Here is a 14,976-nt window from a genome sequence, read left to right on the forward strand (position 1 = left end):
TTATCAGAAATTTGCTTTTGATCTTATTTTTTTCCTCTCTAGGATTTATTGCTGTATAATCTATATAATACACAATCTCTATTCTGAAACCTAGTTTTTCCTCTTAGAAATAAAGTAATTTTCACATCTTTTGGTTGTTCCCTCACACAGTATTGTTTTTCTACTATTCTCAGTGACTCCTAAATCTTCTTTCACACTCATCTCTCATTTTTATGTGTTCTCTGCCAAATACTCATACATTTTTACAGTGCTCTGCCCAGCTATATACTTAGTTTTCTACCAGTTTATTTACATATAAGTGTGGGAAGGTATCTGTCTATAAGGAGGTTGTGTGTGCCTCTGGCTTTGTGGGTATGTTCAAATCTCAATCTACATCTGTCCATAGGACACAGTTAAGTTTAAAGGACTACTTATAAAAATTGCTTGCTTGAGAGTTCCTTATTTCTTATTCCTTTGAATATTAATCAGGTAATCTGCATGGTTAAAGAGTTGTATGGTGCAGAGGTAGGACAGAACTAAATGTTACAAACCTGGTAGACAGTGCATCTGTTTATTCAGCAATAGGCAGTCTATTTCAGTGGACAGATCACACCTTGTTAGAGAGCACTGTCACCTATTATTTTATACACACTTCACAGCAATGCTTCTCACTCCTGAATCACATTTATTGCTGTGGAGATACTCTTGCTCATGTGTATACATTAATTTTCCTGAACAGTGAATAGATGTTAGAAGGACATCTGCTATCCTTCATGGTTATTACGCACAGTTGGGAACTACTGACCTAGAATACAGTCAAAACCTATAATCATAAAGATACTTATAGTGAGGGTGAGGATAATGGTGTTTATATGTCAGTTTGCTTAAGTGCTCAGCTATTTCTCTTTTTTCTTTCTGTATCTTCCTTGCAAATTAGTTGATTCCATTTAATTAAAGTAGCACTGGTTTTGGTTTTTCTCTTATGTGCATAACTAGTTCCTAGTCTTATTCTTCCAAGTTGCCTCCCCTGTCTAACACAATCAACTATAACAGTTTAGGAGAGGGAAGAACACCTGACGTCTTACCAAACTGTGAGCTCCTTGATGGCAGGGTTGACATCCATCCTGACACCGATTGCTCAGACTACGTTACTCTAGTGCCAAGTGTCGTTCCTTGACTGTATCAATGTGTAAATCTGAGTGGGGCTGTGAGAGTGGGGTAGCAAAGGACTAATGGAAGTTCCTTCACTGTCTCCTAAGGACCGTTTTGGATGATTTCCCACTTTTTAAAAAGTTATCTCTTAGATAAATTCAGAACTTTTTCACTATTTCCACTGTAATTCCCCAGTTGTTTTCTGTTACGTTTCTCTGCTACAAAACCCTTCAAGCCACAACACTTTAAAAATCAAAGAGAATGGCTATGGCTTCAGGCTTATGCATCTGTACAGTTATGACATTTTCTCTAATACTTTTCTCTTCTTCACCCACAGAATTTCCCTTGTATTGAAACAGTATCTAAATCTATTTTTGAGTCCGTAATTGCTGGCCACTCTTGAGAGTTGTTACCCAGTGCCAACTGATTTGTAAGAGTGGGGGGAAAGAAGTATTTACCCAGGAAAAGAGAGTAAATTCCACAAATGAGAAAGGAAAAGTAAAAATAGAGGGCAAAAATAGAGCTATCTTTTATAGCTGTCTCCATCGGAGGACCGAAAGTTAAAGTTCTGTTACTTCAGTCCTGCCCATTTCACATTTGTCCCCTTGTGAATATGGAGGTTAATACTTCCCCTTCTGAGAAGTTCTAATCACATACAGTTGAGAGAGCTAAAAATAAGTACTTGCTTTACAACAAATTGCCAACCATAGAATTGGTTCACCATGAGACTGCGACTGGCATATAAGGTTACCTTTTTCTAGAACACTGGTCTAAATTTCCAGGGCTAGCATTTATGCACAAAGTAGGCTTGCCTTCCCAGCCCTTGCCCTATCGTATAACCCACCATTGTTGTCCTTGAAGGGTTTCCATTTGAAATTTATTTTCCTTTAGGGAAATTCATCCTCTCAGCTCTAATTAGTACCTTAATCCACCCCCAGCTACACACCAGCAGGTGTTTTGGTAATGACATAGCGTAGTAGATTTGGATGAAAGCTCTAGTCATGTGACCTTTTTCAAGTTCTCTAAGCTTTCTAATGTTTAGTGTCCTCATTTGTAAAATGAGTGGAAGGTAATAATGAGGTAACACATGTAAAATGCTAATCATAATGCTTGACATATGGTTTGACCTCAGTGAGATCTAAAACTCAATTTTTAAATGTTATTAATAACATCTGTTTTCATAATTCATGATTTATTGGTTAGGAGTACAGACCTTGGAGCCAGAGTGCCTGAGTTCAAGTTCCAGCTTCATCTTTAATTATCTTCATTAATCTGGGGCAGATTATTTAACTTCTCTATACCTCGGTTTCCTTTTCTCAAAAATGAAGAGAATTCCTATCTCATAGTATTGTTGGGAAGATTAAATGAGTTAACTCACGTAAAGCCCTTAAAGCAGTACCTGGCATGTAACAGCTGCTCAGTAAATGCTAGCAATTACTATTCTACCATCACATTACTTTAGGAGATCTGAAGAGGGCAGTTCTTTGCAAAATGTAATCATCAGAGACTGCGAAGGATACCAAACACAAATTTTCCCTACTTCCTAACATGGCCTATGTCCAGTCCTTTTGTAACCTGCTTAAAGTTGGAAACATTCCCCCAAGGCTCTTTCCTAATAAAACTTCACGTAGTCATACACACTCTAGAAGGCTGCCTCTTTCCCCCATACCCGTGTTATAGTGTTAATAAGTTATTCATCTGTGACAGAGGTGCTGTCTTTCTGTGAAAGATTTGTCTTTCAAGGGATGATTGTTACTAAATTGGTTTAATTTCTTTTTTCCAGCAACCCCCTCCACGTTTGATAAATTTTCAGAATCACAGCCCCAAACCCAATGGACCAGTTCTTCCTCCACATCCTCAACAGCTGAGATATCCACCAAACCAGAACATACCACGACAAGCAATAAAGCCCAACCCACTACAGATGGCTTTTTTGGCTCAACAAGCTATAAAACAGGTAGCCGTCTTTGCTTTCCTCAGCTTCTTGTTCTGCTTCTCTATTTTTAGATCACATTAAATTTATAGATAAAGCAATGAAGAGCAAGAGCGAGCTCCCCCCCCCCCAGGATTGATTGATTTGAGAGAGAGAAAGTGCATGAGTGGTGGGGAGGAACAGAGGTAGGAGGGAGAATCCTCAGGCAGACTCCCTGATGAGTATGGATCCTGATGTGGGGCTCAATCCCCGGACCCTGAGATTATGACCTGAGCTGAAACCAAGGGGTTGGATACTTAACTGACTGAGCCACCCAGGCATCCTCCCCCCTTTTTTTTAAATAAATGTGAGTTACCAAGTTTATTATACACAGACTAATAGAGACAAAGCTAAGAGAAAAGGTCTTGATTTGTAATTAACAAGAAAAATCAAGCCACTTATATTGATACTGGAATGAAGTCCCAGAATAATCAATGAGTCATAGTATGAATTTTGGCAATACTGATAGGTGTAGCTTTAAGCTGAGTCCATTAAGACAGAAATATTCTAACACAGGTTATATTTCTGCAAAAGAGAACATAAATGAATCTTTAATTGTTATAAGGAGACTTCTTAAAAACAAACTGAAAGTTTTAATATGAGGTACATAAATATCTGATTAAGCTTAATATTTACAGTTATATATTAAGTCCAATGAAGTTTAATATTTATATTCTTAATGTCTTTGGGTAAAATTATTTTTTAGATAAGACATTACTTTTTTTTTTTTTTTTAAGATTTTATTTATTTATTTGACAGAGATCACAAGTAGACGGAGAGGCAGGCAGAGAGAGAGAGAGAGAGGGAAGCAGGCTCCCTGCTGAGCAGAGAGCCTGATGCGGGCCTCGATCCCAGGACCCTGAGATCATGACCTGAGCCGAAGGCAGCGGCTTAACCCACTGAGCCACCCAGGCGCCTAAGATATTACTTTTTAATAAGCAAAAGTTCTCTTTGTCTTCTCTAAGAACTTGTGTCAGTAGTCTTTCCAGCTTAACACTTATAGATTGATTTCAGTTTTCAGGTTTTTTTTTTGCCAAGACCAAATTAAGGAATATGCTATTTTCATAATTCTGTGATACTCGTTTAATCAAATGATCTGAAAATTCTGTTGTAAGAAGTACACACACACTGTGTGTGTGTGTGTGTGTGTGTGTATAATTAATTAGGCTTTATTGTAATATCAGCAGATTTTCTTAAATAATGTTTAACAAAAATACTATTATTTAAAAGTCATACCTCTATTTCATCAGTAAAGGGAGATGCAGAGGGCCCAAACTACAGTTTAGCCTTAAACTTTCCTAATAATTTTGTGACCTTGTGCAAGTTTAATCTTTTAAATGTCATTTGCCCCAACTATGCATTGAGTACCTTGTAGAGTTGTGCTGAAAGTGAGTGCTAACATATACAGAAACATCTAGCACATTCTCTGTACACAAATGTGTACTTTCCCTCTTCCCCATTTATTATTTTTAATGGGTAGACACACACTCTAAGAATGTTTTTTAAAATGTTTCCTGGTCAAAATGTAAACATGAACGAATAAATGAACAAACTAAGAAAATATAGTGGGGAATTGGTTTTCAATTGGTTAATTTAATAAACTGTAGCATACTTGCACAGTGAGAATACTTTAACCTATTGAGAAAATGCGGTAATCTATATGTGATTATGTTCTATGGGAAAAACCACGTTCTAGAATTTTTGTGGGGCATTACCTCATTTTCCTGGTTGTATATCTGTTTTATCATATGTATGACATATATGATTTATATTTACATCATATGTATATGACATATATGTATGATATGTATATATACATGATATATAAAAACCTGGAAAAATAGACATTATCTATAACTGTGATTATTCTGTGGGAGGGGAGGAGGATTAGGGTCCAGAGAAAAAGAAAAAGATGGAGGATGGATGGATGGATGGATGGATATATATGATGGGTAGGTGGTGAAGAGAAGACGTTCACAGGTTTCTTTACACAATATTTTCAGTAAAGAATATAAATTAGCTTTTTCAAAATTGGAATGCTTCTGACACTATCAGTGTTTATAGTGTAGTCTATGCATAAACCTTGTGTTTGGAGATTTGTTTTTTTCCCTTGCATAGTCTTGAGATGCCTCTCAGTTGATTTCCTTTTATTTTATGTTTCATTATGTTTTATTATGAAAATTTTCAAACACAGCAAGTTGAAAGAGTTGTATAGGAGACATATTGTTCTATTCGCCTTCTCATTTATTATTCCATATACCTATCTATTCATCCATCTACCAATCAGGTGTTTTTATTTTTTGACAGGTTTTGAAGTACTTTGTAGAGAGCATCATGGTTCATCTCTACTTCTCATTCCTAGTAGTCTTTGAATTAATGTATTTGTCTCAGCTTTAACTGAGATTTAACATAAATAACAAAGAGTTTCTTCCAGTGTTTGTTGAGGTTTGATTATCTGTTCATATTTAAGAAGTGGGTTAAAAAAAAAAAATCCTAAAAGCCTTGGTCTAGAGCTAACGTTTGATGATTGAGATTTCATGCTAGATTTAAGGCTATGAGGCAGATTTATTGGGAGAATTCCGAGTGTTGCCATTTTTAAGTCTTAGGCTGGCCCAGTTCCCAGAGGATCTTCCTGTCCTCCACCTAAAATGCAGGGCCTGGCTGCTCCTTGAAGCCACATGGGTAAGAAGAATGGTAGGGGCCAGTGGCAGAGTGTGAGGGAAGCTCAGCATTCAGTGTGAGTATGGGTTCTTAATCTTCGTTTTCAGCACAGTACTTTTCTGCCTTCTGCTGAACCTGGTGCCTTTCAGTCAAATGACACTGTTTTACCTGTTTTAGACAATAGATTTCCAGCCTTCATCTGTGGAGATGGAGGAAGTCCACATTATCTTGGGGTAACTGCAGGTAAAGAAGGAAAGGAACATGGGCTTTAGTGTTTCTTAAACAGACTCTCAGCAGATTGTCCTGTTTTCAGCCCCAGATTCACCTTTCGTGCTTCTAATTCCCAAGCCCGTGAAGGTTCTGCAGTACATACTGACTTGCTGCTCTGTTTTCCACGCTGCCAGCTTAGGTTTCAGCTTTAGCAAATTGACTAAGTGATTTGCTTGTTCGTCCATCTTCTTTACAGCTTCCAAAATGGAATTTCTGTCTTCTTTCCTATGTTCTTTGAGTCAAAAGCCTTTTTAAAAAATTCCCCATAACTGTTACTTTAGTTTCAGATGTCTCAGGTAGGGACAGAAGTAAATGTATGTTTAGCCCTCCATCTTGACCTCAAAGTTCCCGTCTATGTATGTATTTCTTTTCCAATATATATAAGCTTTCCAAGATGGGCTATTATGGTTTCTGGTTTAAAAAATCAGTGCTTTTTATATTTTTGTTTTTGGACAGGATTAATGAAAATTATATATATATCTGTCCATCTCTTCCCCTTCCCCCCACCTTTCAATTCAAATTATAGTTGAATTCAAATAGCAGAATGTATCTTCTACTTTGTTTTGTAACAGAGGAACAGGGATTAGTTGGACATTTTATGTTTTGGCCTGCTGATAGACCACCTTTCTCCTCTCTTGCTACTGTAGTGGCAGATCAGCAGTGGGCAGGCTGCCGCATCAACTGCCAACAGCACATCCTCTACTCCTTCTAGTCCTACCATTACTAGTGCAGCAGGATATGATGCAAAGGCTTTCGGTTCACCTATGATTGATTTGAGCTCACCAGTGGGAGGTTCTTATAATCTTCCTTCTCTTCCAGATGTAAGTATACACAAAATTTATACTAAGAATTTTTTGAGAATTTTTAAGTGAACTTAGATCTGGTAAAAAGCCTTGAGTTAGTCAGATTATAGGTTGTGTGTTTGGTTTTAGAAGTTATTTTTATTCTTTAGAAATATAACAGCAGGAAAAATAAAAAGATGCTAACCATTTAAACATACTGTGGAATATATTTCATGGCACTGCAGTTAAAGGTGTCTGTGAAAGAATGATTATAGTGATGGACTAGGGAAAGCAGGGAAGTAAGGATCTGGGAAGAGGTACTGGCAAGTTGAATTGTTGGAATGTGCTCTTTAGAGTAAGGTTGGCATAGGAGACTAGAATTGAAGACATCAGAAGAGGAGGAGACAAGTTTAACAATGGAAATGAAAACATTTCCTCCCAGATCATACTGGCCAGTGCAGAATTACCTCTGATTTATTTTATATTTAAATTAAATACATGTACTTGCTATTTTTGTCAATATGACTTTTTAAAAAATCTCCAAAGGCAGAAAATGCAACATTCTATAGACAGATCTCCAAGTATAAGTTGATACCTATTTTACCTTATCTTAACCCTGTAAGGTTAGAAAATTGTGACAGAAACATTAAAAACTTATAAGAAATATCTTGTCAGATTGTAAAATAATTTTTTAATTTTCATTTAGTTGGTTTTTCAAGTTATTGAGATCAACTAATACTTCAGTGTTAATCTTACCAGTTTCTTAATTTTTAAAATGATGGTGTATACTTTAAATGGGTGAAGTACATGTATTTTTCATACTTTCATACTTCCTATGTGGTACATAGGAAAGCTTCTTTTGTCTCATTCCTATAATTTTATTTTAGCTTTTAGGATTACCTTGCAATGTAAATAACTTTTCTTACATTAAGAACCAATAGATCCAGTCACATTCCAGTATGTTTTACACTCTGAAAAGTATTGGCCAAGGTATTGCCCAAGAAATATTGAACATAAAGGTGTGCTTACCACCTACCCTAAAGAGGACCCACAGAAAATAGAATTGTCCTTCTGTTCTTTTCTCTGCAGTCCTCAGGTACAGGTGACACTTTGTCTTCCAGGCTTGCTCAACCGAAATTCTTTATCTGAACCATAGAATAAAGAAGCTGATTTGAGTGACTATTTTCTCAATCCTCTCAGAGATGGTTCATAACTAGCACCATTCTAGATGGAAAGTTGAAAAGTAAATTCATCACACACGATCTGTGCCCTAGGACCGTAAGACTTAATCCCCTTGTAGAATCCTGATTGAAAAGGGCTGGAACTATGTTAGAGAACTGAACTTGAACTTTAATCACAAAGACATTTTGGGGAAATAAATGGTCTATTTAAGTATAAGTATTTGCATCTAGAGAATTAAAGTCTTATTCAGTAGAAATTTATCAGTATTTTAACCAAGAAGTCAATTAAGAAAGAAGTGTTTCTTTTATACCTGTTATATTAAAGCAAGAATCTAGAGAGAATCCATTCTTCCTACCAAATAGTAGTAATGTACGTAAATGAGTTAGTGTTCTAGAAATGTGTGACATGTGGGCCTACTTGATCTATGTCGTCATACCAGAGCACCAGTTCTCAATGTGAGCCAAAGACAGTGGGGGTCAGGGACTCCACAAAATCCTTCTTTTGTAAGGCCATATTTTCTTCATATTTTTCAACCAAAACCACACAGCACAACAGATTGTGTGCAGAAGCAGATATAAGAATCTAGGTGGCTGTTAGTAAGCCAAACTAAGATGTTTGCTAACATGTAAAACTGTGCTATTTTTCTCATCACCTTTTTTTTAATCGACTACCATTTGTTATTTTTAAATAAGTTAAGAAGCATTTTTTTGTTTCAATTTTGATGGGTTTGAATGACACATGATACTCTTATCTTTGCTGATAACTTCTGAACTAGTATGTCCTCAGCGTATTTACTAAGGTGGAACGTTAAGAAGAATGAAAGCTTTTTCAAGATTGTTTATGGGAAAAATATGCATCAGAACTTCTCAAATAGGATATTTATATATTTTATTATTTGATAGTAATTATACTATTAAAGTTTTCTATTAAATTTAAAGTAGCTTTTAACTTGCAAAGTCAGGATGCCGTGAAATAAATTTCTTTTCTTATAAGATTGACTGTTCAAGTACTATTATGCTGGACAATATTGTGAGGAAAGATACTAGTATAGATCATGGCCAGCCAAGACCACCCTCAAACAGAACCGTCCAGTCACCAAATTCATCAGTGCCATCTCCAGGCCTTGCAGGTAAAGTGGGCTTCTTTTGATTTTGTGAGCGTGTCCCATTTTTTACTCTACTTGCAATGACCCCTACACCCCTTTTTGTTGGATGATTAAAATGAGTCTGAGTTTTTGGCACTATTTAAAATTAGTATACTTTCAAAGTGGGAAGCAAAGGTTAAACCTCTATACCTTTTCAATTTCAATTAAAACTTAAAGGCATTAGAGTATTCCCAAGAGGAAATTAGTATTATACATTCTCTTTTTGATAAGTTTGCCTGTGTTGTGGTCTCTTTTGGGGTGTAAGTTGCCTAGGGTCAAAATTTAGCGGTGTCATTCACTTCTTGGTGGTTTTGTTTGGTATTTAATTAATGTTTAAAAATTTTTAACATACCTGCTCATTTCCTTTAAAGCACTCTATACCTACTCCTAGAGACCTTGGCAAAATAGGTACCCTAGAACAAAATAAGGAAGGAGGAGAATTTCCCAAGTCATTCACCAGTCACGCAACAGAAATAAGGCAGTTACACAATTTAAAAGGAGATGCTTATTTAAAACATAAACTGGAGGAACGCTGTTGACAAAATATGGCAGAGAAAATGTTTAATTATAAAACAAGTTTGTACAAATAAATAAGGCAAATACTCAGTATTGCCAAAGGACATGAGTAGATAATTCCCTGAAGAGGAAATACAAATAGCCAGTAACTTGGGGGATTAAGTCTCACTAGTGGTCATTAAAAATATCAAAACAAGACATAATTTCTAACTATTGAAGTAGCAAAGACTTTAAATAGTGAAAATACTCATTGATAAGAATGTGAGAAGAGAATACTCCGATACATAGCGGGCGGAAGTGTAAGTTGATAAACATTTCTGTAAGCCATTTTACAATATTGTTAAAGCTAACATTTATCCATTGCTGACTCTGTGCTAGGCATTAGACAAAGTACCTTAAGTGCATTGCCTGGTAGAATATTTGTTTCAGTATCTCCATTAATTGGTCTCTGTGTGGCTTTCTTGGACTGCTTTCATATCAGCACCTACCACTTTTTATTGTCTTCTGTAGCTTTCACTGATGCTGGTGTCCTCACTGACATTTTACCATAGTTATTCTTACTTGGGACATTTGACAGTGTTTGGAAACATTTTTCGTTGTACCGTCCTGGGTAGGAAATACGGAGGGATACTGCTAAACATCCTACAGTGCACAGAACCCCCAAACGAAGAATTATCTGGCCTAAAATGCCAACAATAGGTTGAGACCCCTGCGAGTCTAAGGGAGTTAGACTTTGCTGGGAGTCCCAACAACTGCTTACTGTTTTTTTATTATTTAGTTGTGTTCCGGTTTCAATGTAGTATTAAGTGAGCACATTCAATAGGAATTTAATACATAATTATTAACTCATTTTATGAATGTGAATGATTTCCTCTTCTTCAGGACCTGTTACCATGACTAGTGTACACCCACCAATACGTTCACCTAGTGCCTCCAGTGTTGGGAGCCGAGGAAGGTAAACTGACTCAACCTTATTCTCTCATATATAAATCTCCAGTTAAATTTCTCTTGACAGTTGCTCCAACATGCTCTTTTTTTGAACAGCTTCCTTTACTTTTAACTTTTAAATTAAAATGTTAATAATTATTATATATTAATTTGATAAACTAGTGGATCAAGTAAATAAAGTGCAGTTTTATCTTTAAAGGTACAGAAATTGGGATGGGGGTTAATATGTTGAAAATAAGAAAATACATTTGACTTTAGCCTAATAGCAAAGAAAATTTAAATGAAGTAGGTATCACATGCTGTACTATATAGGAATGTATAAAAATACAGGCTTAGGGGGAAAAGAAACAATAACTTTATACTAACTTTGGTGTTCTGACTTTTTTTAAGGCCAAACATTAATTCTGCCTTAAAATAAATAAACTCATAATAGTTGAAATTCTATCTCAGCTTACTGCTTTGCTCCTCTACTTCTTATACTTGCAAATTTCTCCTAGATAATGAACCCAGTTCTTAACTTGCCTAATCATATGGAAGAAGCATTCTCTGAAGAGAAAAGGGTTGCTTTTAATCCCCTAGAACACAGTGGCTATCTGTAAAAGGTTTTTGTTCCACTACCCTTTTAAATAGCAGAACACCAATAACTTATGTCTCTAGTTAATTGTCTTCACACTTCGTGACAGTAAATCATTAGTGGGAGTCCAGGGTCTCTCTGTCACTGAATAGAGAAGGAAATGGGACGTGGGAATGCCTAAAAAGAAGATACTAGCTCTAAGATACTGAGCTTCACTTGTAGAGTTTCAAAATATTGAAGCCAATTTTCTTTTAATTCAGATTTTATTTAAATGTATTTAAATGTCTTTCCAGAAGTATAATGTAACTATTTAGATAGGCTAATATGTAAAACTTTTTATACATGAAGCAGTTGCATTTCCGTTATGTATCATTTATTGATAATGGAACATAGTAACCATTGCTGTGAAGATATAGCATTATTCCTGAAAGCTGTTGTTACACTTTGTCTTGAAATGTTTAAGGTGGCATTCTTTGATTTTTTTTTTTTTTTTCCCCTTTCTTTCTTACAGTTCTGGCTCTTCCAGCAAGCCAGCAGGAGCGGATTCTACACATAGAGTCCCGGTGGTCATGTTGGAGCCAATCCGAATAAAACAGGAAAATAGTGGACCTCCTGAAAATTATGATTTTCCTGTTGTTATAGTGAAACAAGAATCAGATGAAGAATCTAGGCCTCAAAATGTAATTATATTAATTTGGGGAACACTGCCTATTTGGGGGATAGGATGAAAGAAACTTTTAAATAGCAGATAGGAGATTATAATTTGTTATATTTGAAAACCAGGAAATAGTCAACCAGGGTTGGAAAATTTAAGGAAATCTCTCAGTAAATTAAAAAGATGGATAGAAAACAGGGAGAAGAGTTTGAAAAATCAGGCTCAAACAAGGAGGTGTTGGGCATTTGAGTAAAACACATGGAAGATAACTGCCCAAAAAATAATACAAGGAAGCTTACTATAACTGAAAAGCATGATCATCTGAGTTGAAAGGGCCCATCAAGTACCAGAACATTAAATGAAAAAAGGACACTAGTTACTACCATAAGTTTCAGAATACTGGGATCTCTAAAAGCCTCCACACGGAAAAAAACACCTTATACAAAGGATCAGACATCATAATGGCACCAAGTCCTCAAAATGGACACTTGAATCTGAAAGATAGTAAGGAAATATCCAAATTGTGAGGGGAAAATATTTCATAGCCAGAATTCTGTATCAATCATGCATAGAGATTAAATAAGCATTTTTTAGACCTGTATGTAGGGTCTCAGAAATTTTAATTCTCATGCATTCATTCTCAGATACTTGAGAATATGCTTCATCGAACATGGAGTGAACCAAGAAAGAAGGTATAAGATCCCAGAAATGGGATCTAACACAGAAAAGAGTAGCTCCCAGTACAACAGCTTCTCCAGTACACCATGTAGCAGAGGACAGAAGACTTCACAGGGGTGTATGTAAAGGCAGAATGTTTGGCAGTATTGAAAGGCATTTTATCGCCCTACGGGAGTTTGTGAAAATGGCTTAGAGTTAGGGACTAGAAAAGTAAGCAAATGAAAGGAAGGAAGGGAAGCAGAAACAATTGAACCATAGTAAAAACAAAAAGACAAAAGAGGAAGTATAGTCATAGTACATTGTGTAGTTATGTAATGAACAATATTTATAGTCCTAATTATATAAACAGACACCTGTATTACACAAATTTGGCTAAAAACTAGATCTAATCAGGATATAACCTGAATACACATTTAACCAAAAATTGAATTTTTCAGGATACTTAACCAGTGCAACAATAATATTGACTTGGAATAGATGTTGGCCATAAAGTTATACCGGTACCTAACAACTTAAAAACAATAAAAAAATAAATAAATTGGTCCTTAATAAAGCTTAAGAGGGTGGCATGAATGGCATGTGTGTGTAGGGAGGGGATAGAGAGGCAGGAAAGATTAGAAAAATCTAATCTTCGATACTAAGGAATATATATATATATATACATACATTTAAAACTGAGCATGACCTGAGCTGAAGGCAGATGCCTGACTGAGCCACCCAGGTGTCCCAAATTTAGATTCATCTTAGAGTTATTAATGGCTTCTGGAGAAGTGAAATTCTAAGATTTAAAGCACTGTACTTTTCTGTGAATGATAAAAATTCAACAGTAGGCATAGTTTCTGTCTGAGTATAATTTGAACTAATAGCTCAGTGTATTTACAATTCATATGGTTGACTCTCCACTCCCCACCTATTCTCCCATTTCTGTAGCTGTCAGCAAATAAAAAGAGATTTCTTATATTATCCACACTCCCTTTCTGCTGATTGTGTATTTTGATGATAGTTTTTAGTAGAGGTTCATGTCTTTATCCCTGGGGACTCCTATAACAGCAGTAAACCTGTCTCTTACATTTTCACTTCTTCATTACTTCTTTTGAAGTACCCAGGTGCCTATGAGAGAGGATTCTACAGTCTGAAATTGTAATAGTACAAATAAAGAATGTCAGTTTTGAGAAATAAGACATATTCTTCTTTCCATTGCAGGCCAACTACCCAAGAAGCATACTCACCTCCCTGCTCTTAAATAGCAGTCAGAGCTCTACCTCTGAGGAGTCTGTGCTAAGGTCAGATGCCCCTGATAGCACAGGAGATCAACCTGGACTTCACCAGGAAGGTTCCTCAAATGGAAAGTCTGACTGGCTAGATGCCTCCCAGAAGTCACCCCTTCATGTTGGAGAGACCAGGAAAGAGGATGACCCCAACGAGGACTGGTGTGCAGTTTGTCAGAATGGAGGGGAACTCCTGTGCTGTGAGAAGTGTCCCAAAGTATTTCATCTTTCTTGTCATGTGCCCACTTTGGCAAATTTTCCAAGGTAAGATGGTATTTGCTTCCCTTTCCCACATTCTTTCACTGTAAATAACAATCACTGATCATTGTAACATAAAACGTTAGAAATGTAAATAAAAGTCCACTTCACGCAAAATGCATACTCCAAAACCTTCAACATAGAGTTTTCAATACTCTGCTTCCCATTCCCTGTGCATCTCTCAAAAACCTAGACTGTTGGGATGCCTGGGTAGCTCAGTTAGTTAAGCGTCTGCCTTCGCCTCAAGTCGTGATCCCAGGGTCCTGGGATGGAGTCCCACATCGGGCTCCTGGCTCAGCAGAGAGCTTGCTTCTCCCTCCCACTCTGCCTGTTGCTCTCCCTGCTTGTACTCTCCCTCTCTGTTAAATGAATAAATAAAACCTTAAAAATTTTCTAAAAAAAAAAAAAAAGAAAAGAAACCTAGACTGTTAAGAAAGAAAAAAAAAATAGCCAGTCCTTCAAATTATTAGATTATTACCCTAAAGAACAGTGATCCTTGTGCATAATAATTGCCAAAATACTCCATCGGATCTGCCAAGCATTGAGCTGTATCATTTGCAAATATATCAAGTACATTTTCAAACCAGCCCTGTGCGATGCTACTGCTACTGCTGCTGATCATGACGACAACGATGACGACGAACAGCAGCCACTGGGTTGATCTCTTTTGATCTCTTTAGTTCTTCAAAAGCTATACTTTTTAAATTTTAATTTTACGCTTAAAGTTGCAAGAATAGTACCAAGAACATTTCTTTTTCTTGAATCATTTTAGGGACGATGCCAGCCTCACATCAGCCATAAATTAATGTGTGTGTGTGTTTGATGTGTTTATTTCGCATATGTGTTTCATGCCTCTTTGACTAGACGAATATTTACGGCTTTGACCCTCACACTGTATTCCTGCCGTAAGGCTCTCCCAGCATGGTGCTATGTACAT

At 36.4% G+C, this 14,976-nt stretch overlaps 1 protein-coding gene across 4 annotated transcripts in view; it reads left to right on the forward strand.

The window, feature by feature from the left end:
* Positions 1-14,976, forward strand: part of TRIM24 (tripartite motif containing 24) — a 94,211-nt gene that overhangs the window by 75,135 nt on the left and 4,100 nt on the right. For 2 of the 4 annotated variants that reach the window (XM_047694715.1, XM_047694717.1), the window contains exons 10-15: positions 2,918-3,088; positions 6,682-6,855; positions 8,992-9,127; positions 10,541-10,613; positions 11,692-11,860; positions 13,717-14,045. In XM_047694715.1, coding sequence (XP_047550671.1) covers positions 2,918-3,088; positions 6,682-6,855; positions 8,992-9,127; positions 10,541-10,613; positions 11,692-11,860; positions 13,717-14,045 — 1,052 coding nt within the window. Of the gene's footprint in view, positions 1-2,914; positions 3,089-6,681; positions 6,856-8,991; positions 9,128-10,540; positions 10,614-11,691; positions 11,861-13,716; positions 14,046-14,976 lie in introns of all 4 variants that reach the window. The other 2 variants (XM_047694716.1, XM_047694714.1) reach the window with 1 other exon arrangement.

This window comes from Lutra lutra, chromosome 11 (assembly GCF_902655055.1).
Source record: "Lutra lutra chromosome 11, mLutLut1.2, whole genome shotgun sequence".
In the NCBI taxonomy this organism is placed as follows: domain Eukaryota; kingdom Metazoa; phylum Chordata; class Mammalia; order Carnivora; family Mustelidae; genus Lutra; species Lutra lutra.